General features: G+C 34.3%; 2 protein-coding genes across 2 annotated transcripts; one reads left to right on the top strand and one right to left on the bottom strand.

Annotated features, from left to right (window-relative positions):
• Positions 1-15,808: 15,808 nt before the first annotated feature.
• On the bottom strand, positions 15,809-21,587 carry LOC145164980 (protein FAR1-RELATED SEQUENCE 5-like). The gene is made up of 4 exons (XM_079083622.1): positions 21,389-21,587; positions 18,654-18,732; positions 15,913-18,256; positions 15,809-15,835 (listed from the first exon to the last, which is right to left on the bottom strand). The coding sequence occupies exons 1-4, from the start codon at positions 21,585-21,587 to the stop codon at positions 15,809-15,811; spliced, it is 2,649 nt and encodes an 882-aa protein (XP_078939748.1).
• LOC145167705 (serine/threonine-protein kinase D6PKL1-like) lies at positions 21,345-24,786 on the top strand. Its single transcript, XM_079086940.1, has 3 exons — positions 21,345-21,718; positions 22,313-23,489; positions 23,713-24,786. The coding sequence occupies exons 2-3, from the start codon at positions 22,363-22,365 to the stop codon at positions 24,599-24,601; spliced, it is 2,016 nt and encodes a 671-aa protein (XP_078943066.1). The 5' UTR covers positions 21,345-21,718; positions 22,313-22,362; the 3' UTR covers positions 24,602-24,786.
• The last annotated feature ends 234 nt before the right edge of the window (positions 24,787-25,020 follow it).

Below are 25,020 nucleotides of genomic sequence, written 5' to 3'. Positions count from 1 at the left end.
TTGTACTACAACCAAGAATGGGCCTAGGACACTTCTGATGGGTTCTAGGTAAAACAAATAAACCAGAAAACAATTCCTAAGTTCACATGCAACCTACTTTGGATCTATGTTTTAACTATTGAACATACAACTTTGAATTGAAAAACAAGAACCCTAGAGGAGAGAGGCTAATTTCGAAATTAACAAACTAGGGTTTAGGAGTTACATACCTTTCAATTGTTATAGCAAACAATTGATAATCCTCTTGATCTTGATCTTGATCTTCTTGGAAGCTTAGCACCACAAATGTAATGCCTCTAATGGAATCACACCCAAGAACTAGCAAGAAGGAAACTTGGAGGAGAGAGGATGGAGAGAGTATGCAATTTCGGCCTTAGGGTTTCTTCCAAAGAAATCAGTGACCTCAAATGTGAGCCAGGAGGCTCCTTAAATAGCTGATGGATCTAGGGTTTAGGGAAAACCCTAGTTATCCTTTGCTTAGGGCCTAAGCAAGATCCAAGGGCCTTATCTGGACCCCTTGGACGAAATCTCTAGGTTTTCCCCTATGAATTTCGTCCACCTCCTTCCAAGGGGGTTGTGGAACCTTCCACTCAACTATTAGTTAATTGCAAACTAGTCCCTGCACTTTATAATTAATTCTTTTAACCCCAAAATTAATTCTGATTAATTTCTGGCTAACTATTAATTAATCATAATGATTTCTAATTAATATATTAATCTTTTAACATATTAATAAATCATTTATATTAATTTATTAATCTTATAAATTAATATCTCTCCTTTCATAATTTCCTTGTCCAGTTGCTAGGTTGAGGGCAACCCAAAAGGACTGTGCTGCTATCAATTCAAGTACATACCAATTATAGTTATGGGCTTAGACACCTAATCCAACAGTCTCCCACTTGGATAACTCTGTAACTATAATTGCTAGTATGCCTTCTAAATTTGACCAGCAAATTGTAGCTTCCAAAAAACTGCTGCCGAACTCTGACCCAGTCAGTTACGTGTCCTAAGATAAGTGATCATATAATCCTTCGTTCTGCTAGATATCCCTAGACAAAAGACATGGAATGTAATCAATCTCTTTGTCCAGAATCTATGTTTCCCGATTCCTGATTTGTGATGATGTAGGACTTCTAATTGAACACATCAATTTAGTCCTGGCTGGGCCCAGCACATAAGTCAACACCAAATCATCGAGGGGCCCACATATATCGCTTTTCCTATTAGGGCAAAAGGAACGAATAAACGTTGACTCATATGCTTGTATATTTTACTCATCAAATTATACATGACAATACGTTTTATAACACCAAGTTACTGATGCGTTTTCGTATCATCAATGCATGACCGACTTGTAAATTGCAACTCATATATCTTCGTTTCAAGATTATAAGATATTATCGTCTCAGTATTACTCGTGATGAATTCCATGAAGTGATACTCTGAGCGAGGGTTTATCCAGTACTCAAATCTCAATTTCTGAGTACTCATGAACGTTGCAGCAATTCTATTGCCATGTCTATCCTTAGACAATCTACAATCCAGTTCATGACAGTCTTAATTCACTACTTACTTCCAAAAGTATGAGTGACTGTGGAGTTTGAATAATCTTATTATTCGGGAAGTAAAACATGCAAAAATGAAACACAATAATAAACAATTGACAAAAGGCAGAAACCAAACTTATAAATAATACTTTATTATTTAATCACCAAAAGTCAATTACATTTACTTTGTTACAAGTTTCAGAATAAAACTAATCTAACTACTAAAACTAATATCATATTTCAGTCCTATGCTCCGAGCATGCTGGATATGCTTAGCCCTACTCAGACCCTTTGTGAGGGGATCTGCTGGGTTATCTTCAGATGACACCCTCTTTACTATAAGATGGCCTTCTTCAACTCTATGTCTGATGAAATGGTACTTTCTATCGATATGTCTGGTCTTACCATGATCTCTCGGTTCCTTTGTCAAGGCAACCGCTCCTTCATTATCGCAGAACAGTTCCATAGGCTCCTGGATGGTTGGAACAACTCCGAGATCCCCGATGAAGTTCCTTAACCAAGCTGCTTCTTTTGACGCTTCACTTGCTGCTATGTACTCTGATTCACAAGTAGAATCAGCCACCGTATTTTGCTTGGAACTCTTCCAAGTAACTGCTCCTCCATTCAGTAAAAACACCCAGCCCGACTGAGAACGGAAGTTATCTCTATCCGTCTGAAAGCTGGCATCACTGTAACCATCTACTCTCAAAGTATCACTGCCACCAAGCACAAGGACCCAGCCCTTTGTCCTTCGCAAATACTTGAGTATATTCTTAACTGCTATCCAATGAGCTCTACCTGGGTTTCCCTGATAGCGACTGACCATGCTCAAAGCAAATGCCACATCAGGGCGAGTACATGTCATAGCGTACATGATCGATCCGACAGCGGAAGCATAAGGTACACGACTCATGTCATATATTTCAACATCTGTACTCGGGCATTGAGTCTTACTCAATTTGGTATTGCTCTGGATAGGTAGCTCTCCCTTCTTGGAATTTTCCATACTAAACCTCTTTAGTACCTTATCCAAGTATGTGCTCTGACTAAGTCCAATTAGTCTCTTCTTTCTATCTCTCAATATTCTAATCCCAAGAATATAGGCAGCTTCTCCAAGGTCTTTCATGGCAAAACACTTTCCAAGCCAAGACTTAACTTCTTTCAAGGTTGGAACGTCGTTACCAATGAGTAATATGTCATCGACATACAACACCAGAAAAGTTACTATACTCCCACTAGCCTTGATATACACACATAACTCATCTTCACTTCTAGAGAAACCAAACTCTTTGACTTTCTCATGGAAGCAAATATTCCAACTGCGAGATGCTTGTTTCAATCCATAAATGGATTTCTCAAGCTTGCACACTCTATTGGGGAACTTTGCATCAACAAAACCCTCTGGCTGACTCATGTAAACATCTTCAGCCAACTTCCCATTAAGGAAAGCAGTTTTGACATCCATCTGCCAGATTTCATAATCATGAAAGGCAGCTATGGCGAGCAATATCCTAATAGATTTAATCTTAGCCACTGGCGAGAAGGTCTCATCATAGTCAACCCCTGGGGTTTGAGTGAAACCTTTTGCAACCAGTCGAGCCTTGAATGTGTGCACATTTCCATCCATGTCTGTCTTCTTCTTGAAGATCCATTTGCACCCAACTGTCTTACGACCTGGTGCACTATCAACCAAATTCCAAACTTGGTTGTCATACATGGACTTAATCTCGCTGTCCATTGCCTCTTTCCACTTGGAAGCCTCTGGGCCTGCCATTGCTTCCTTATAAGTGACTGGTTCATCTAAGTTTACCAGTGTTCTGTCACTTATGAATGTGTCACCATCTGAAGTAATATGAAAACCATACAACTCAGGTGGCACACTCACCCTAGTGGATCTTCTAAGAGGTAATGAGTTATCGATTGGTTCAACAGGAACTGTTTCCTCTGGTTGAGTGCTAGTGTCATCTAAGGTTCCTTCATTGGCTGACTCTTGAATTTCTTCAAGGTCAATAGTGCTCCCACTGTCCTCTTTGAATATGAGCTCTCTTTCAAGAAAGACTCCTCTTCGTGCTACAAAGACCACGTTCTCACTAGGCCTGTAGAACAAATATCCAAAAGACTGCTTTGGGTAACCAATGAAAACACATTTCTCACTTCTAGCTGCTAGCTTGTCGTGAGTCTCTCGTCTTACGAAAGCTTCACAACCCCAGACTTTAATATGTGCTAACGAGGGAACTTTCCCTGTCCACATTTCGTGAGGTGTTTTGGCAACCTTCTTTGTAGGGACAAGATTGAGGATGTGGGCGGTTGTCTCTAAGGCATATCCCCAGAAGTGAATGGGAAGCGAAGCCCGACTCATCATAGAACGAACCATGTCTAACAAGGTTCGATTACGCCTCTCAGCTACACCATTTAACTGTGGTGTCCTAGGAGGAGTCAATTGTGAGACTATCCCACATTCTTTCAGATAGTCGTTAAACTCGATACTAAGATACTCCCCGCCTCTATCGGATCTAAGTATCTTTATCTTTCTGCCCAATTGATTTTCGACTTCATGCTTAAACTCTTTGAACTTTTCAAAAGTTTCTGACTTATGCTTGATCAAGTAGATATATCCATATCTGCTATAATCGTCAGTGAAAGTCACATAGAATCGATTAGCATCTCTTGTAGTTGATCTGAAGGGCCCACACACATCTGTGTGTATGAGATCCAACAGACCTTCACCTCTTTCACAAGACCCTGTGAATGGTGATTTTGTCATCTTTCCCAAAAGACAAGATTCACACATATCATCTGATTTTAGGTCAAATGATTCCAACACTCCATCCTTTTGGAGTTGGGCTATGCGTTTCTTGTTAATGTGTCCAAGACGACAATGCCATAAGCATGCCTTGTCTACACTATTAGACAAGTCAATATTAAGTACACTATTTCCTAAGCTATCAACACAAGTCACTGTTTCATACACACCATCACAAGGTAAAGCTTCAAACATAAAAACACCATTCTTATAAACAGAAATTGAACCATTCAAATCATTAAAAGAATATTTGAAACCTTGTCTGAACAATGCATGAAATGAAATAATGTTTCTCGTCATCTCAGACGAATAGCAACAATTTATTAAATCTAATCTAACATCATTGCTAAGCAGAAGCTGATAAACTCCGATCTTGGTCACTGGTGAAGACTTTCTGTTTCCCATGATCAAGTTTATCCTTCCTCGCTCTATCTCCTCACTTTCCTTTAGTCCCTGCAAATCAGAACAGATATGAAAACCACATCCTGTATCAAGGACCCATGAACGAGAAGATAATGAGTTATTAGCAGAAATAGTGTAAATACCTGCCGAAGATGGCTTCACTTTGCCATCCTTGATATCTTGCAGATATTGTGGGCAAGATCTCTTCCAATGCCCCTTTTGATTGCAGTAAAAGCAAAAGGCCTCTTGTGGATCAGAAACATGGGGAGTGGAACCATTGGGCTTAGCCTTTGGGCCATTACTAGACGACCCAGCTTGAGCCTTGCTCTTCCAGTTTTGCTTGGGAGGACCTTTCCTCTTTTTCCCCTTTCCCTGTCCAATAGCCAACACAGGGGCACTTGTAGGCGTGGAGGGTATACTTTTACCCTTCATTCCTGCCTCAGCTGTCTGCAACAAGTTGTGCAATTGGGCCAAGGTCTGCTCAGTATTGTTCAAATGGTAAGTTAGAATAAACTGACCATAACAATCAGGTAGTGAGTTCAAGACCATGTCAATGGCCAATTCCTCATCAAAGTGAATGTTGAGCTTGACCAAACGCTCTATGTAGTGTTGCATTCTTTGCACATGTGACATAACTGATTCCCCTTCTTTCATCTTGCAAGCCATGAGTGACTTGACTACTTCAAACTTTTCTTGACGAGCTCGCTTATGGTACTTTTCCATAAGGTCCTTGTTCATCTCAAAAGGCCAATATTCCTTATAGTACCTCTGCAGTTCTGGGGACATGGTTGCCACCATGATGCACGCCACTTTGGTAGCATCATCGTAATGTTTCTTGTAGGCAGCAAGATCTTCAGGAGTAGCTTCAGACTCATCAAGCTCTTTGAGCTCCTTTTCAAGAACATATTCTTTGTTCTCAAAACGAAGATCCATCTTGATGTTGCGCATCCAATCGTTATAGTTTGAGCCATCCATAACGACTTTGGAGCAGATATTGAGCAAAGAGAAGTTCTGGTTGGAGGAGGATGAAGCAGAAGTGTTTCCAGGAGTAGACATCTGAAAAGAAAGAAAGTTTTAGTTAGATTTCAAGATACCTCAATATAATAACCCAAAGATAAAATATCAAGGTTAGGATCCAACTATGAAGATTCACAACTTAGAAATGGGATGCCGAGATCCAAGTGTAAATTTCATAAAGGTAGGTGAATGACGATTCACCAATTCCACCATTAGACGAAACAAACGAAGTGAAATTCCTAATTCTTTTGAGATACATTGAAACTATTCAATGGCATGTTTTAATCTCAGATTATGCTCTTCTATTTGTGACTGGTATGCCGAGGATCACAAACAAGATGTGAATAACCATGCAAATGTGCTTGGTAACCTCATTGTCTTTATCATTAACTATTGATGTGCTGGTAAACCACACACGCTCCATCAAAATGACAATTATGAGATACCCATTACTACTCTTTATTAGTGCCCTTTAGTGTGCTGGTTAACCACACACGCTCCACTAACGACCAATAAAGCATAATGTGCAATTTCATGGATTAGCATACTTTTCACATTTTTCCTAAAGTAACTAGAGTTGGGATTTTAAAAATAATGTTCTAGTACTTTCTTTAATGTCATTATACTTTTAATGAGAAGTAGTTGTCCTATCAAATCCGTTCTGCTAACGACCCTCCACTAATCAAGGAAGCGGTGGGTGAGAGTGGACACCCATTCAACTACCATTTTATAGGCAGTTTCCTTATACCCCCCTTATAGATTAGCTTCGTGAATGAGGCATACTAGCGATTTGACTGACCATATTCTTATACATATATAATATTAAACTTTTAATCATAATACATATATAGGGTGTGTTTTAAAACATTTTAAAACTTCAAGGGTTTATATAAATTTCGAAATTCAAACTATTAAATTTAAATTTAAATAAACCAATTAACTAGATTTAATATTTATCTTTTAATTAACTATTAATCAAATTATTAAATCTTGTAAGGATTATCTAATTAAATTAATCAATTAATTTAATCCTAATCCTTATCCCTCTAAATTTCGAAAAATAGGGTAAGGATAATTATCCAATTAATCTAATTAAGTAACAATTATCCAAAACAAGAAACCCTAAAACTTCTAGCAATTTCGAAATTTACAAGGGAGGAGGCTAGGGTTTTCAAAACCCTAACCCTAATTTCGATTAGGGTTCTTTGGAGGCTAGGGTTTTCGAAAAAACCCTTTTATCCAAAACCCTAGAAATCGAAAATTTGGCCTTTAGGGTTTAATAGCTATAAACCCTAATTTGCAATTCAACAATTATAGCAATTCAATTTAAAACAAACAATGTCTCTGATACCACTGATGGGTTTTAGGTAAAACAAATAAACCAGAAAACAATTCCTAAGTTCACATGCAACCTACTTTGGATCTATGTTTTAACTATTGAACATACAACTTTGAATTGCAAAACAAGAACCCTAGAGGAGAGAGGCTAATTTCGAAATTAACAAACTAGGGTTTAGGAGTTACATACCTTTCAATTGTTATAGCAAACAATTGATAATCCTCTTGATCTTGATCTTGATCTTCTTGGAAGCTTAGCACCACAAATGTAATGCCTCTAATGGAATCACACCCAAGAACTAGCAAGAAGGAAACTTGGAGGAGAGAGGATGGAGAGAGTATGCAATTTCGGCCTTAGGGTTTCTTCCAAAGAAATCAGTGACCTCAAATGTGAGCCAGGAGGCTCCTTAAATAGCTGAGGGATCTAGGGTTTAGGGAAAACCCTAGTTATCCTTTGCTTAGGGCCTAAGCAAGATCCAAGGGCCTTATCTGGACCCCTTGGACGAAATCTCTAGGGTTTCCCCTATGAATTTCGTCCACCTCCTTCCAAGGGGGTTGTGGAACCTTCCACTCAACTATTAGTTAATTGCAAACTAGTCCCTGCACTTTATAATTAATTCTTTTAACCCCAAAATTAATTCTGATTAATTTCTGGCTAACTATTAATTAATCATAATGATTTCTAATTAATATATTAATCTTTTAACATATTAATAAACCATTTATATTAATTTATTAATCTTATAAATTAATATCTCTCCTTTCATAATTTCCTTGTCCAGTTGCTAGGTTGAGGGCAACCCAAAAGGACTGTGCTGCTATCAATTCAAGTACATACCAATTATAGTTATGGGCTTAGACACCTAATCCAACAACTTCACGGATGCAAGTATGGACCTTCAAAACACCTCAAAGGCACCTTCCATCATGAGTGTACGGCCGCACACCCATTGGGCCGCACACCCATGGCCGTACACACCTTTAAGGTGGCCATACACCTTCCTCATGCAATTCTTTGAGGTCCTAACACTTAGTGCAAGTAGTCCCAAGTTCTTAGAGTGGTTCTTCATCACACCTAGTGGTGAAATACCATCATTTGACTCCTTTATGTGTCATTACTTGTTGATTAGGATCAAATCGTGTTCAAGGCTTCACTTGAACATCCCGCATTCCGTATCGATCCTTCATTCAAATCACCCAAGGTGAGTTCATACCCCTACATTTTCCATGTTTTTAATGTTTTCAGGGGGGAATACAAGACAAACGCTAAGTATTTTTTTAAGTTTTAAACTTACTAATACAGTTAATGATTTCTATGTTTAATGACATATTCGAATATTTTATCTCTTTTTGTAATATGTTGAAGGGAAACTCTTAATTTGGAAATCTAACTTCATCGCTTTCAGAAAGGTTCTTACAAAGCATTTTCTATATCAACTCTAATAAACTATAATGGGTATAGTTTGGGATAACCCTCTAGGCAGTCTCTACTTAATCAGATTTCATAAATGAACATATATAAACTATGGCAGATGTAGTTTATGTTATTTATTTTCTCGAGAGTATAAAGTACTATTATTCAAGGATAATTATTGTTTTATACTGTTTCTCGCTAGTAAACTAGATTATACAGAATTGTGAGGCTCTACTTCAATACTGTGCACTTAGGTGTATGGTGATAAATCCTTTTAGTATAACCAGAGTCTCCTGGAGGGAGAGCGTGAGATTTGTGAATAGATCTATTCGGGACTGACAATCCCACACCTAAACTGCTAGCTACAGTTAGGCGGGCACGCCTGGGGTGAACAAATGTCATTTAGCTTAACGTCTGAAGAACGTTATAAAGGTCTCTCGGTCATATCAAGTATGGTTATACGACTCGCAAATAAGTATAAACTAACTTTGTTTACGGACTCTATTCTTCATTTGTTTTATTTTAAGTAATAAAACTACTTTTATATATGCTGATAGTAATCAAGGACTTCTAAACTGGCATCTCTACCTCTGAGACGGATAACATGTTTTCTAAAACTGATGGTTTATTTTCTACTAATAGACACTCTTTCAAGACCGCTTTTCATAAGAAAATACAGGATTTTCTTGAAGAACACTTTTCAAATGGATTCAAAGAACATTATCTCACTAAAACTAAATGCTTATGAACTCACCAGCTTTATGCTGATAATTTTTCAAAACTGCTTGTATTCTCAGGGATTTAGTAAACAGGTACTTCCAGGAGTTCGGAGAAGACGAAGCGTTAGAGTCGCGTCTGTCTATTTTACTTTTGATATGATTAAAACTATGTATTAAACAATGTAAACCTTTTTCATATATGTATTCAATGTCTGGTTGTGTTTACTATTCTTGCTATGATACAATTGTTGCGATACTACGCATGACGTCCTCTACCCCGGGACGATTCCGCCATCACGGTTTCGGGGTGTGACACGAAGGCCATAAGTTCTTCGTTCTAAGTCCAATTTCGATGTTTTTTATGTCCATAGAAAGGTAATGAGAAGCTCTACAATTCTATCAACTCTCCATTACCTTACAACTTCCTAAGCTTAAATCTAAAATTCATATGTAGGTGTTTTTTTATCATTGCATTAAATCGTTGTTTCTTGCTTATAGATACCAATTCAACTTCTCCAAGGTCAAATCTACTTTTTTCAATCAAAGTTTAAATTAAAAATGTCACAAACGCTACATGAACATCATGCATTAGATATGTTGGCATGCTTTTAACATAGTTACAATTTTCTTTTAATTAAAAATATGAAGAATATATATCAATCTTGGAGTAAAAAGTTGGTCTTTGACCTCAAAAGTCAAAATTTTACTTCTATTTTTCGTATGGAAGACTACATCTTCACTTTTTTGGTTATGTAGCATAAAGATCTATTACTTTTACAAAAATTCACTATGGATTAAGAGTAAAATGGCCGGTTACTCTCATTCAGACATTTCTAATAAACAAGAAGTTCAATAATTCGATTTTCACATTGCTGTAGAAAGTTATGCAGGTTCACATATACAGACTGATCTGCTTTCCACCTTTAGTTGATGTGTATACTAAATATGAAGTAAAAGCAACAAGTTCCATGACTAAATTTAAATTATTATACTTTATAAATGCAAGAATAGGAGATTTGTTATGATTGATAAATATAACAGAGTTTTGTTATGAGTTGATTAGAGGTTTGAAGTTCATCCTTATAGAACATGATTGATAATGTGAATATTAAGCCCTTTGTTTGTGATAATAGAATTGGTATGGTGAAGACTGTATATTATTTTTTCTCCTTTTATATTTTGATATTTTTTTATCTTTTACTATATTCCGTTCAAATCTATTTGGTTTGTTATTTAAATCCACAGGTTGGGTTTCTTGGTGATAATGCCCAAAGGGTCGTTATTCTGAGTATCATAGACAATGAATTCTGGTGTTATGGTAGGAATTGGCCAAAATTATGCTTATATAGGATAAAAAAAATACCAAAGGGTTTCAATTTATTCTTAATTTAAATTATGCACTTATATATCATTAAGGGTTTACTAAAGATTACTAAAGAGGTTGGTCGTGAGCTTATTAATACATTTTGAATTGTGTTCATTAGGGAGAACTCAATGTAATGACTTTACTTTAAAAATATATACCCAATTATAGTATAACACCTTGAATTTTTTCTATATTTGGTCATTATATGTAGAATTTTTTTTTTACCCAATTTTAGCTAATTAATACTTTTGGGTGGTTGGATTATGTTTACAGAGTATGCAATATAGTGACATGGATATGGAATAAGATAGGGAATAGAAAAAAGAAAAAGATAGACAGATAAGGAAAGTTGGATGTTATAATTCACAAAGTAAGAAATATCAATGTACTTTTATTGATTTTTTTATCAAGGCATACTACTTTTATGTATATTGGTGTTACATATAAATATTTTGTTAATGTTTATGAGATTGGTTTTTTGTAAGAATATTATAAGAGAAAACAAAAAAAGAATAGGGTCAAGTAATTAATAAGTTCGTTTCCTTTTTCCTTCCTTAAATAATTAAAACTGAAGTTATAAATACTTAAATACATAGACGCACCATGTTTACTTTTTTGGCAGCTTATCTTATCATTAAGATTTATATTTCAATCAAAATTTACCTTTTTATGTTGGTTATGATTTTGCAATTGTGAAATATTTTTTTATTTTTAAATTCTTTTTGCCAAAAGGGTACATAATGAGTTCCTCATACCCTATGGGAATTACAAGGAGCGTCGTCTGGTATAAGAAGGTAGCGGTGCGCAAACAAAACAATTTTTTTAACAGTAAAAAAACTCGAATCGATGGTTTGATATTGGTTTTAAAAAAACTGCAAACCGGTTTTTACCCGGTTTTTACTATTATAACATAATCAAATTGGTTTTAACCGAAAATAACAGTTTTTTTTAACTCAATTTCACTTCAAAAAAAAAGATCCATTTTTCTACTTTCTAAAAATTATCATTTATAGCATTCTACTTTGTAATTGACATATTTTTGAGGATTTCGAGCATTGAGTGGAAAAAAAATGAAAAATTCTTTTGTAACATTCTATTTTCTGAAAACTGTCATTTATAGCACTCTTCGTTATAAAATGTTTTTTTTTTACAATTTTGAATATGGATTGTACAGTTAATAAAAACATATCCTTGTGTTCTATTTTGTGGAAACTTTTATTTATGTATCGGAGAAAAATAATAAACATTATATGGCGTACGTGTGCTTTTGTGTAACAAGCTGTTTATAAGAATGCACGTTTTTTTTAACATGTTGCGCTTACCTAACATGTACTTATACTAAACTATTTCAATCGTCATCTTATTTTGTATCATCTTATGTTCATTGTTTTTTCCTTAATATCATTCTACTGTTATTATATTACATGATAAGTCTAAACAGAAGATAATATTAAATAACTTATATTCGGATAATAGAAAAACATTAATTTGTCTACAACATCGATTAATCAAAGTCCATCGACTACAAATGTTACTAACCTAACTTCTAAATATTTGAATAGTCATACACGATTTAGATTTATGAAATGCATTTTTCATTATAAATTATGATTTTAAAACATCTATGCTTTTAAATTAATAAAAAATTTCTTATTATTGATCAATCATTACCTTATGATTTATTTATATATTTTTTTTCTTTTTCACCCATGGTGTCCAAGGGTTATAACCTAGTGTGTGTGTGTGTATATATATATATATATATATATATATATATATATATATAGGCCTAGGTTATTATATTCAAAGTAATTATTATGTTATTGTATGCATAAATGTGGGCCAATCAAATTTACTTATTTTAAGAAAGTGATTAATATATATTATTGAATTAAATATAATTGAAAATATCATCTTAATTAATTACAAGGGTAATTTAGTCAATTAATATAGATTTAATAAAGGAAAATTGTATTTTTTAAGGGATCATAGATTCTATTAATTTTAAAAATCCGATTTTACGTATTATAATTTTTTTAATTCGGACATTCTGACAGAATATGTTTATGAGTATATTCAAAAATAAAAATATTCTTGAACCATAAATAATAAAAATATTCTTGAACCTATTTCTTGATCATGAATTTAAAAACTTCTTGTAGAATAACAAATCCTTGAATAATCAATTAAAGAATAAAAACAAAAAATACATTATTTCTTATAGAATACGGGTAACAATTGTTAAGAATTACATTTATTGTTAAGAAATAAAACTAAAAAAACAATCAAAACGGGAAAGAAAACATCAAAATCTAACGACTAATACATTCTAAAAGAATAATGTGGTCCGTTTCAATTTTGTGGTCTGTTCTTCAAACACCAACTTCTGTGATTCCAACAGAATTGGAATTCGTCTTTCCATTCCAACAGAATTGGGATTCGTGATTCCATTCCAATAGAATTGGAATCTCACCAATATCATCCATTGAATCATCTACATAAACACTCTTCCATTCTCTATTCTTTTCTGCATCGATTCACAATCAATATTTAATACAAAAGAAAAATCACCCTTGCATTCCTTCTCTTCTTCGTTTTCAGTCAAGAACACACCACCGAAGTGGATGTTTTCTAGTGCAAACAGAAGAGATCAGCAGCTCCTTTCTCTTCTTCTTCTTCTTCTTCTTCTTCTTCTTCTTTGATTTATGCCAAGAACATCAAGAGACGAACAGCCTCTCCCTTTTCCTTCTATCTTTCCCTATTAAAAGAATCAAACAAACAAAAAACTCCCCTTAGATCGTTTTCTGCCTGCTTCCATTTTCCTTCGTTGTTGGCTGTTAAATCAGAAAGAAAGGGGGAGCAAGGAGATTACCGGAGCAGCCCCCCATCGCATGCCACACATTCTCCGCTCAAGCAAACACCTCCGAAAACCTCACCTGCGTCGTTGCTTCGTTGCTCCTTGTCGAGAGCTCCGTTTCTAGGGTTTGTAATTCGAGAGCAGCTTGAGCTTCGTCGTCCAACTCCGAGTCGGAATCGGAACTTGATGCAGACTGGAATAAAGGGGTAATGGCGGCTGGAGGGACAATGGTGGGGGTGTCGATTTGTTCAATTTAGGGTTTTCAGAATCGGTTTGTAGATAAAGAGGGGAAGGAGATTTAAACTGGAGAGATACCATGATTATAGGGATTATTTTTGGAAGTTATTAAACAAATGACTAAATTACCCTTATTTATTTATTTAATTATTTAATTTTTTATTTAGTTTTGATTGACCCACATTTATGCATACAATAACACAATACTTACTTTAAACACCTGAACTTATCTCTCTCTCTCTCTCTCTCTCTCTATATATATATATATATATATATATATATATATATATATATATATATCCTTATTAATAAATGAAAATCTTTTTGCCATATGTCATATACTTATGTATTTTGACACATGTAATTTTATGGTTAATTCTTAGAAATTAATTTACACTTTTCATTTTATTGTAATTTTCAATTTTCTTAATTAACTATTCTAAATTTTTAAGTTATAGAAAGCAATTAATGTGTCATTAATTTGTTTCCTTATTTTTTTCAAATTTTAATATGTTTCCTTCATTATATATATATATATATATATATATATATATATATATATATATATATATGTATATATATATACATATATATATATATATATATATATGTATATATATATACATATATATATATATATATATATATATATATATATATATATATATATATATATATAGGGAAAAGTGAATATACCCTTAAGGGTATACAAGTTAGGTACCCAAAAGAATTATTCGACGTCGTTTCAAGTTAAATGAGCTTGCTTTCTTCCTCAGACCTTATCGGCTATCAGGTTGTACTCTACATGGGGGCAGTAACATCGGCGACTTGGTCGATCAGGCTGTACTCTCTTCCACACCTATTACGAAAATGGGAAAAAGATGCGACTCCTTCGATTCTTCTCAACTTATTGAATCATTGACTCCTATTACGAAGATGGGAAAAGTGGGTTTATTTCAATTGGTTCCGGGCTTACACCCTAACGACCGAGCGAGACAACGATTTCCTTTTATACTTTCTTTTCTCAAGACAACCAACTGTTGGTTTTTTCACAAAATAGCCTCAAATTTTTGTATTTTTTAAAAAATAGCTTCATACTTTCCTTTTTTCACAAAATAGCCACAACTTTTAGTTTTTTTTTCCACAAATTAGCCTTAAATTTTCATTTTTTTCACATAATAGCCTCATACTTTCCTTTTTTCACAAAAATAGCCTAAAATTTTTGTTTTTTTTTCACAAAATAGCCTCATGCTTTCTTCTTTTCACAAAATAGCCACAAATTTTTGTTTTTTTTCACAAACTAGCCTCATACTTTTTTTTTTTTTTCACTAAATAGCCTCAAATTTCAGTTTTTTCACAAAATAGCCTCAATTTTTCGTTTTTTTCACATAATGGCCTCATACTTTCTTTTTTTCACAAAATAGTCACAAATTTTCGTTTTTTTTACACAAACTAGCCTCATACTTTCTTTTTATCGCAAAATAGCCTAAATTTCAATTTTTTCACAAAATAGCCTCAATTTTTTGTTTTTTCACAAAATGGCCTCATAATTTCTTTTTTTCACAAAATAGCCACAAATTTTCTTTAATTTTCACAAACTAGCCTTATACTTTCTTTTTATCACAAAATAGCCTCAAATTTCAGTTTGTTCACAAAATAGCCTCAAATTTTGGTTTTTTTTTTTTCACAAAATGGCATCATACTTTCTTCTTTTCACAAAATACCATAGTATTTTTGTTTTTGTCACAAAATACCCTTATAATTTTGTTTTTTCACAAAATACAATCGTATTTTTGTTTTTGTCACAAAATACCCTCATAATTTTGTTTTTTCACAAAATGCCATCGTATTTTTGTTTTTGTCACAAAATACCCTCATAATTTTGTTTTTTCACAAAATACCATCGTATTTTTGTTTTTTTCACAAACAATCAACATATTTCATTCGAAAACATTTAAATTGTTAAGAAACATCAATAACTTCTAGATTATTCATACTTTCATACATTGTTTGTGTCTAAAACATGAAAAATGTGCAGTTAACCAAAAAAAATGTCATGAACCATCTAGTTTTTCTTTTGCTCACAGAAACAACACATCTCATCATTATGTCTCTTGCAACGATTCATCCGCCTGATACATGAAAAAAAAATTGTTAATATACTCATTAGAGTTCTTAATCATGAAAACTAAATTAATATTATAATTACCTTTCTTTTTGAACAACTAGTGGCATAATGACCCAATCCTTGACAGTAAGAGCATGTTCGTTTTTTAGGGGCTTCTAAAGAAGACTTGATTCTACTTGCAAGTTTAGGACGCCCTTTTGTAGTAACTGGACCAAGAGGATCACGGATAGATAACTGTGGCACCATATCTACTTGTGAAACTCCCATACAAGAACTTGGAGATGCATTCTCCAAAGACATAGAGTTTTTTCGATTTGCTTGATCATTCAAAAGACTTATCAATATCGTATTGAGTTTTTGTATCTCCGAAGGGGAGTCCCTTGCTTGTTCAATTAGTTTAGTAAAATTCGAACGAACACAAAATAATGTGTAGGCACTAACTCCATTTTCATTATTTATTTCACCGAGTCCGATACTAACACTACCTAGTTTGTACCTAGCATCAAGGGTCCATCGCGGTAAAATATACTGATTCGGCAGTTCTTGAACATGCTTCTTCTTCATCACATATAAGCTATGCTTGCATAAAATTCCATTTGTCTCATACATAGAACACGAACATGTGATACTAACTTGATTTAAAGAACGAAAGGTAACAATACGCCAATATTTATTATCAACATCCAATTGCCCAACTCTATATGTGCTTTCTTCTTTAGTTTTTGTTATGGTCTCGTGAGTCAAATTGGTAATAGCTTCGGTCCATTCTTTTTTGAAAGTATCAAACATCTTTCTAGTATAAAATTGACCTGCTTTTGCTTCGATTGGATGCACTGAAGAAAGAACTGGTCTCAAGTTCATAGTCTTGAAGTCTTCATCTTCTTCGGCAGCCCTTCGTGACTCAACTGCTTTGTCGTATTGTACAACGAATTCATTTAACATGGTCCTCGAATTAACAAATCCATCAAAAAATGAATTGATACTCTCACTTCGTCCGGTTGTGGTCATACCAGCAAAGAAAATATCCTTTAAGAAGGGTTTAGCCCAATGTATACGTTGGTTATACATGTCACTAAGCCAACAATTGCTTTCCACTTCATACTTAGTACGCATATCTTCCCATGTTGCTTCAAATTGTTCAACGGTGTCACTATTTACCCATTGTCTGTATGTCTCTTGAAAATCACTGTAACGGGAAACATATGATCGAAGATGCTCAGTTTCATGCTTCCTAATATGCCATGAACAAAAGCGATGTCGAGTATTTGGAAACACTTTTCTTATTGCATTGCCCATAGCTTTATCTTGATCGGTAATAATTGCCTTCGGATACTTACCAAACATACATTTGAGGAAATGTTCAAATAACCATTCAAATGTGTCTTCCTTTTCATTTTCAAGCAATGCACCACCAAAAAGTATTGACTGCCCATGATGATTCACCCCAGTAAAGGGAGCAAAAGGCATCTTGAATTTGTTAGTCATATAAGTGACATCAAACACAACAACATCTCTGAATTTTGTATAGGCATCTCTTGATCTACCATCAGCCCAAAAGATATTTCTAGGATACCCATCATCAGATAAATCCACGACAAAATATTGGTCACTGTCAACTAATATTTTATCTTGAAAATGTTTTATAAGTCCATAAAACTCCTTTCCTCTATGCTGTTTTCGATGCTCAGATAAAACATCAGCACATTGCTTTGAAGTTACATCAGGTACATTTGAGGTTTTCAGTGTATTAACAGCCTTTTTAATCTGAGAAGGTTTTAACCCTGCTTGACCAAATTGCACCATAAGAGATTTACCTTCTATTGAACGGTGGAAATTGCTATGAGATCGATGCTTCATCACCTTCGTAGGTGTCATGGTCAAGTCGTGATTATGTGTGTCATTAAACGAGTCCACCAACCATTTTCCATCTTCCTGTCTTGTTATTCGAAGCTTAGCTTGACATCCGGTTCTAACATCTCTACGACGTTTTTTCTCATTTTCACTTGAATCATTTTTGTCCATCCGTTTGAAACCTTCTTTGTTGCATACATATATCTTTCGAAAAGGCTCATTTGTTTTAGGATTTTTAATTGTGTCATCTCTACGTATACCAAAGCCATGCAAAAATGAATAATCATAATAAAATGTATAGGCATCATCGGGTGTATCAAAAACCTTTCCCAATATCCTTTCATCATCAACATCATCTTCGTCAATTTCAATGTTCACACCGAAATCGTTAAGTTCTTCAGATTCATATGTTGCTTCCATGGAATAGTTTGTGTCAACATTTTCATTTATATACGGTTCTATAGCCTGATCAGCTGCTTCGGTTTCAAACACCATGGCCTGCATAAAACCACAAGTAAAAGACAATAAGAACTTGACCATATTAATGTCATGCCAATAAATTTTTAGAGATGGCCTAACTTTTTCATTATATCAAAAGTAATAAATTCAACTAAAATAATAAGGACTTTTCTATTTAAAAAATAAAAGTTGACATTAAACCATAAATTGGGCCAAAATATTGGGACTTTATCGGAGATTTTCCTTAAAGAAATACAAAAAAACATGAGTATCATTTGGTAATATATTTGTGGGAACTGCAGACTTTCATTTATGGTATATTACGTCATTGTAGCAACAATAGATCGACAAAGGGATCATGTCATAGTTGGTATATTATGAGTGTATAATTCTATACATACTGTTGACTTGATTTTTTTAAAAATATTTTGGAATTTGTGATGTTTTGTTTGGTAAAGCTTTAACTAATTTGTTGCCCCATGAAAAGAAATGACTTTCTCTAGGTATTTTACAATGATAAAATCATCCTTTGTGTTTCAGATTTCCCTCTTTCATCTGAAAGAACAACTTCGAAAACAGCTTTCTGTGTCCCTAATTCAAAATTTGCAAATTTACAAATGACAAAGCAATAGTACAGAAAACAAATACATAATCATATTGCAAATATATTGTTTGTAATACAATAATGATGAACATAATGAACAATGTATCAGTTAGTTGGTGGAAACAATCAACGTATGAGTACTGAAGTGTAAATTAACAACATAGTAGTTGAAAGTGAAATCATTGGTGAATTGTAAAATGTGTTATAGCAGTAACATTGACATTCACCTGTGTTATCCCTTTGAAATCGTTTTTTAAGTCTTCTGTGAATTGAATTCTTCACGATTTCTGTGATTTCCGATTACAATCACTTGTAATTCCGATTTCTTTGAAATATTTTTTATGATCGATGTCAAAAAAAAAAATTCGTTCAAAATCTCAGGAATTGTGAAGCAGAGTCGATCATAGAACAAAAAGAATTGACCATGAAATCGATTTTTAACTTCTAATTCCGATTTCGTTGAAATCTTTTTTGTGATCGATGTCAATTTTTTATTTCGTTCAAAATCCCAGGGATTGTGATGCAGCCGATCATAGAACAAAAAGAAATTGACCAATTGAATTGGATAGTGAATAAGGAAACACGTCTGTAAATTGATTTGTTCTTTTTTATTTTCAGAAAATTAAACCATTTAACAAAACTACGTAGTTTTGATAGTTAGGGTACGTAATCTTATATACCCTTAAGGGTATATTCACTTTTCTCATATATATATATATATATATATATATATATATATATATATATATATATATATATAATTTAAAATTGACATGTTTCTTCAAAATTCATTGTCATTTTAAACAAAATGGTCTACATAGAAAAGTAATCAAACTTTGTTGCATTTTATTAATAAACTAAAAAAAAGATTATATGGCTAAAATATAATTATTTTTTTGTAGTTTGTTTTATCAGTTTAAATTGAATTATTTATTTATTCATCATTTTGTTTGTATATATTTTGAAATTTTACTATAAAAAATACTTATTGTTTATACTTTGATATTTAACGTTTTCTTTTAAAAAAATACTTAATATATATATATATATATATATATATATATACACACTATGATTTGGCCTATTTTTTTACCGGCGTGTTCTATATTGTCGGGGCTACATTCCAAGATAAAAAAAACTAGTTATTTTGACTCTATCGAGTCCTAATTTTGTAGTCTCAATTTTCAACTATCAACTACTGCTAACAACTTATTGGTATTCAATTAACAAATTTTCCTAGAACAATATAACTTTTTACAGTATTATTTTACCAATATATATTCAAGTGTTATTATCATAAGACCAACTCTTTTTAAACGATAACTACACCTAGTTTACCATTATGAATCATCAAAATGGAGTGTTACAATAATCTTCCAATAAGATTATCAAAATCAAGTGTTCTTGATAATTTGGAGAAAACTGATAAAAAGATTGAAATCGAGAATGAAATGAGAAGGTTGTTTGCAATTTAGTTTTTTTTTTTTTGAAACAAAAATGTAATCTACTCTTATTCTACACTTAAAATCCACGTGTGTCCCAAATGAGACTTAAACCTTCGACTCATGGAGGAAAGACAATTCACCGCTAGACCAAATGTTTCAATTGGGTTAAGGCTATCAAGTATGGTAAGGCGTGAAGATGGTGTCGCCTCATTTCACAACACAATTACAGCCCAAGGGGCGGTGGTCATGCGGAGAGAGAGAGAGAGAGAGAGAGAGAGAGAGAGAGAGAGAAGAAGAAGAATAAGAATAAGGGCCTCCGTGAAGACTCGTGAAGTCACCTACTCCACAAGACGACTACAGAATAATGGGGTAGTGTTCACGTACGCGTGGAATCATTTCCACACCATATAGCCTAAACGAATGAGTTAGAACATCTCCAACCCATTCCCATTTTCCATTTTCCCCCTATTTTTTCCTTATTTTTCTCCAACCCTCTCCCATTTATTCCTTCATTTTGGGGATATGAATAGTATTACACCAAATATGGTATTATACTATTCATTTTTTCCAAAATAAGGATGAACTTTGCGTTGTCGGTTTTAGTCTCTGTGTTTATATATTTATACATTTCTATTTTATTTTTACCTACTAATTGTAATTTAAATGTAATATTTAATACTTATAATATTTTGTTATATATTAAATTATATTAATTAATTATAAATATAAAGTTTGTTTTTTTGTTCATCAAATTCATATAAAAAGTTAAACACATATAGAAATTTTAAAAAACGATAACATATTTTACAAAAATGTATAAGTGTGTTATAAATATAACCATTTATTTAATATTATTTTTGTTAAAACTAAATTAGTAGAAGATGTGTGTTTGATAATGTATGTAAGTTGGAAGAATGAAATATATTAGGAATAATGGGGATAAAAAATAGGATAAAAAATGAATAGGGTTGAAAATAAAATACTATTTACCTATTTTTTTTACTTATTTTTAGAAGAAAAAAAAAATAGAAATAGGTTGAAAATAATCTTTAGTGAAAAATGGTGGACCTTATTTATTTTTTAATATAAAAATAAAATTTTATATAAAATAGTACTAGAAATGATAATATAAAGAATGACGATGGAAATATGAAAATATGGTAGCATTCCAAAATGCAAACATATTTCTCTCTCTTGCCCAGTGAACACATGACTAAAGTGCGCCATCCACCATGAAAGAAATCAAGAGGGAGAAAGAGAAAAAAAGCAATAAAGCAAACTAAATAGTCATATGTTGTCATCGTCATAGCACCAGTTGCCCCCTTCTGCATTCCAGACCCACCTTTATGCAGTCTCAGACCAACCCTGTTAAAGGCAAATTCACTGGAATCCCCCATTTTTACACCTTCATAATTCTCTCTCCCACCCTCTCAAAAACCTACAACAACGACAGCAAACAAATCCGGAAGTAGGCGAAGGAAGTTTCAGAAGTTCGGTTTTCTTACAGCTGTTCGTCTCAGATCTGGTGGTGAGTATCTGCATTTTGATCGATTTTTCTCGCATTGTTTCGATTTTTGCTGATTTTGTTTGATTTTAAGCAATTTTTATTTGGTGAAAAATGAAATGAAATTCGTGTTTCCAAAATTATGATCCGATACTAATGTTGCATTTTGTTGAGTTTTATGATATTTTATCCTCTGTGTTGTTTTTGTTTCGTTGTTGATTTGATTCCATTTTTCATTTTATGATGTGATGCTTTGGATTCCTGGAACTTTTCCTATTTAAAGTTGAAATTTGGTACTCTACGATATCGCCATTGATATTGACTCTAAAGGTTTTTCTACTGATTAAAATGAAAATAGTTGCAAAAAAGAATTATATTACTCTAATTCTGGGGTTAATTTCTCGCAGAATTAGACAATGTTCTTCATTCAACCATCTCCTTTAGATGTGAGATTACTAGTTCACCATTTTTCGTGAAAAAAAAAACGATTTGCAGAGTATAAAGGGCTGATTACCAATTCTACACATAGATGAATGATAACCCTAATTATTACTTATCTTATTCTTCCCTTTTTCTTGATAAATTGCATCATTCTTTCTTCCTTTTTTATTTTAACAGATCTGTGATACCAAAGAAAGCTCTGATTTAATGATGTACAATAACCAGAAATGAAAAGGGTTCATGATTCACAGAAGCTTCCCCTTTCAAGGCCGATGCCTGATAATATTCTCAAACTCCCAAATTCACACTTCAATTTGCTGAAAGAAGACATGAATCATATAAAGCCACCAACTTTTCAAGATTCCAACAGACGGAAAGAGAAGAACTCATTACACGACGATGAAGAAGATCTGATGGTAGATATAAACATGTTGAAAGAACCCGATGATTCTTATGATGAAATCGGCTCCACCTCTTTCTCAGGTGCTAGCCACCCCCCTGAACCCATTGACACGGATCTAATGCGACCCGTTTGTGTCCCAATCAATCAAAACAAACCCATAAAACTTGGTGGGCCCTTTTTAGAAGATCTTTCACTTCGCGAAAACTTAACACCAACACCAACACCATCTTCGCCATTTTCCATCTCACGCCACTCACAAAACCCCGAAAACTCTCCAATTTCAGACGAAAAAGAGTGCGTTTGGGACGCCTCTTTGCCCCCGAGTGGAAATGTTAGCCCACATAGTAGCATTGATAGTACGGGAGTCGTAACATCCATGAGCACAAGTACATACCGAATGAGCGACGGAATGCTAAGCATCGAACGAAATTTCGGAAATACCAAAACTACCCTTCGTGGGGAGTGTTTAGAAAGTGGGAAAACGAGTATTAGTCGAGCTAGTGATAGTAGTGGGCTTAGTGACGATAGTAATTGGAGTAACTTCACGGGAAGTACAAACAAGCCTCATAAAGGGAATGATCCGAGGTGGAAGGCAATTCTTGCAATTAGGTCAAGAGATGGGCTTTTGGGTATGAGTCATTTTAGGTTGCTTAGATTGTTAGGTTGTGGTGATATTGGGAGCGTGTATCAATCCGAGTTGAGTGGGACCCGTTGCTATTTTGCAATGAAAGTGATGGATAAAGCATCACTCGCTAGTAGAAAGAAACTTTCTAGGGCTCAAACCGAAAGAGATATTCTACAATTGCTTGATCATCCGTTTTTGCCGACTTTATATACTCATTTTGAAACGGATAGATTCTCGTGTTTGGTTATGGAGTATTGTCCCGGTGGTGATTTGCATACGTTGAGACAACGACAACCCGGAAAACATTTCTCCGAATACGCCGCAAGGTATTTTTTTATATTTTTATTTTTTTACAGACAGTCAAGGGTTCAAGTCTAAGCAGCTGCAATATCATAGTTTCAATTCCAATGAGTTTTTCCGTCATATGAAATGACATGACAAGAAACTGTCTATCTGATTTACATCTCACATGACATGACTACAAGACTTGTCAGCCAGACCATTGTATACCTGATTTACATTTTTACATTGACATTATTTTTTTTGTAGGTTTTATGCGGCGGAGGTGTTACTAGGGCTCGAGTATCTCCACATGCTTGGAGTTGTATACCGCGATTTAAAACCCGAAAATGTTTTAGTACGCGAAGATGGTCACATAATGTTATCCGATTTTGACCTTTCTTTAAGATGCACCGTATCCCCAATCCTAATAAAATCATCTTCACTAGAATCCGACCCATCAAAACGACCCGCGAACCCGTTTTGTGTCCAACCCGCGTGCATTGAGCCGACATCCGTATGCATCCAACCCGCGTGCTTCCTCCCCCGTTTCTTCCCTCAAAAAAACAAAAAACGAACCCCAAAACCACGATCCGACCCGACCCCACTCTTCGGTCACCTGCCCGAGCTCGTGGCGGAGCCGACTGCTGCCCGGTCCATGTCGTTCGTCGGGACCCACGAATACTTAGCGCCCGAAATCATCAAAGGTGAAGGACACGGAAGCGCGGTTGATTGGTGGACATTTGGAATCTTTTTACACGAACTTTTATACGGGCGGACCCCGTTTAAGGGTGCGGGCAACCGGGCAACTTTGTTCAATGTTGTCGGGCAGCAGCTCAGGTTCCCGGACTCACCGGCTACAAGCTACGCGAGCAGGGATTTGATTAGAGGGTTGTTGGTTAAGGAACCGCAACACCGGTTAGGTGTGAAACGAGGGGCTACCGAGATTAAACAGCATCCGTTTTTTGAAGGTGTGAATTGGGCTTTGATTCGGTGTAGTACACCGCCCGAAGTGCCCAGACCGGTTGAGCCCGAGAGTCCCGGGAAGTTCGGGCAGGTTGAACCGGTCGGGCCGGGCGGGTTGGGTAACAATAGTAAAAGAATGGTTGGGACTGGTGTTAAGCCTGGAGGTAAATATCTTGATTTCGAGTTCTTTTAGGTGGGACCCGTCTGGTCAAACCCGGTCAACACCTGACCGGAAAATCCCGGTCAGGACACCTATACGTTTAGCCACTTCATGTTTAGAATTGTGTTGTAATAACTTGACTTTATTCAAACTCATTGTGCAATCTATTGTCTTAATCATTTAGATATTTTATTTTATTTACCAATATTGATAGTGAATAGTGAGTAAAGTAGGTTGTTATTTTATTTTATTTTTTTTTTTTTTTGCAATTTGTGTTATATTTTTGTGGGTCCCATTTTTAATGATGGCAAGTTATGATGGAAGTGACCATGAAAGATTGTTGGTGAGATTTTGGAGGCTGAATCTTTTGTTTATTGTTTGTTGCATAATTGGATATCAGTCACTATGATGTCATAATTTCTTACTTTATATTGGACAATATATGAAATCAA

The sequence above is a fragment of the Lactuca virosa genome, chromosome 3, assembly GCF_052849685.1.
Source record: "Lactuca virosa cultivar CGN04683 chromosome 3, Lactuca_virosa_CGN04683_v6, whole genome shotgun sequence".
Classification (NCBI taxonomy): Eukaryota; Viridiplantae; Streptophyta; class Magnoliopsida; order Asterales; family Asteraceae; genus Lactuca; species Lactuca virosa.
The sequence above is the reverse complement of the archived record's forward strand: the minus strand, read 5'-3'. Positions and strand labels throughout refer to the sequence as shown.

What these genes read in the sequence shown, in the direction of transcription:
- LOC145164980 (XM_079083622.1), bottom strand. Translation starts at nt 21,587, where the DNA reads ATGGGGGATTCCAGTGAATTTGCCTTTAACAGGGTTGGTCTGAGACTG. An exon ending in CAAAGGATGATTTTATCATT is followed by an intron (nt 18,257 to 18,653) that starts GTAAAATACCTA and finishes TGAAAAAGTTAG; the next exon opens with GCCATCTCTAAAAATTTATT. An exon ending in CTAGTTGTTCAAAAAGAAAG is followed by an intron (nt 15,836 to 15,912) that starts GTAATTATAATA and finishes TTCATGTATCAG; the next exon opens with GCGGATGAATCGTTGCAAGA.
- LOC145167705 (XM_079086940.1), top strand. Translation starts at nt 22,363, where the DNA reads ATGAAAAGGGTTCATGATTCACAGAAGCTTCCCCTTTCAAGGCCGATG. An exon ending in TTCTCCGAATACGCCGCAAG is followed by an intron (nt 23,490 to 23,712) that starts GTATTTTTTTAT and finishes TTTTTTTTGTAG; the next exon opens with GTTTTATGCGGCGGAGGTGT.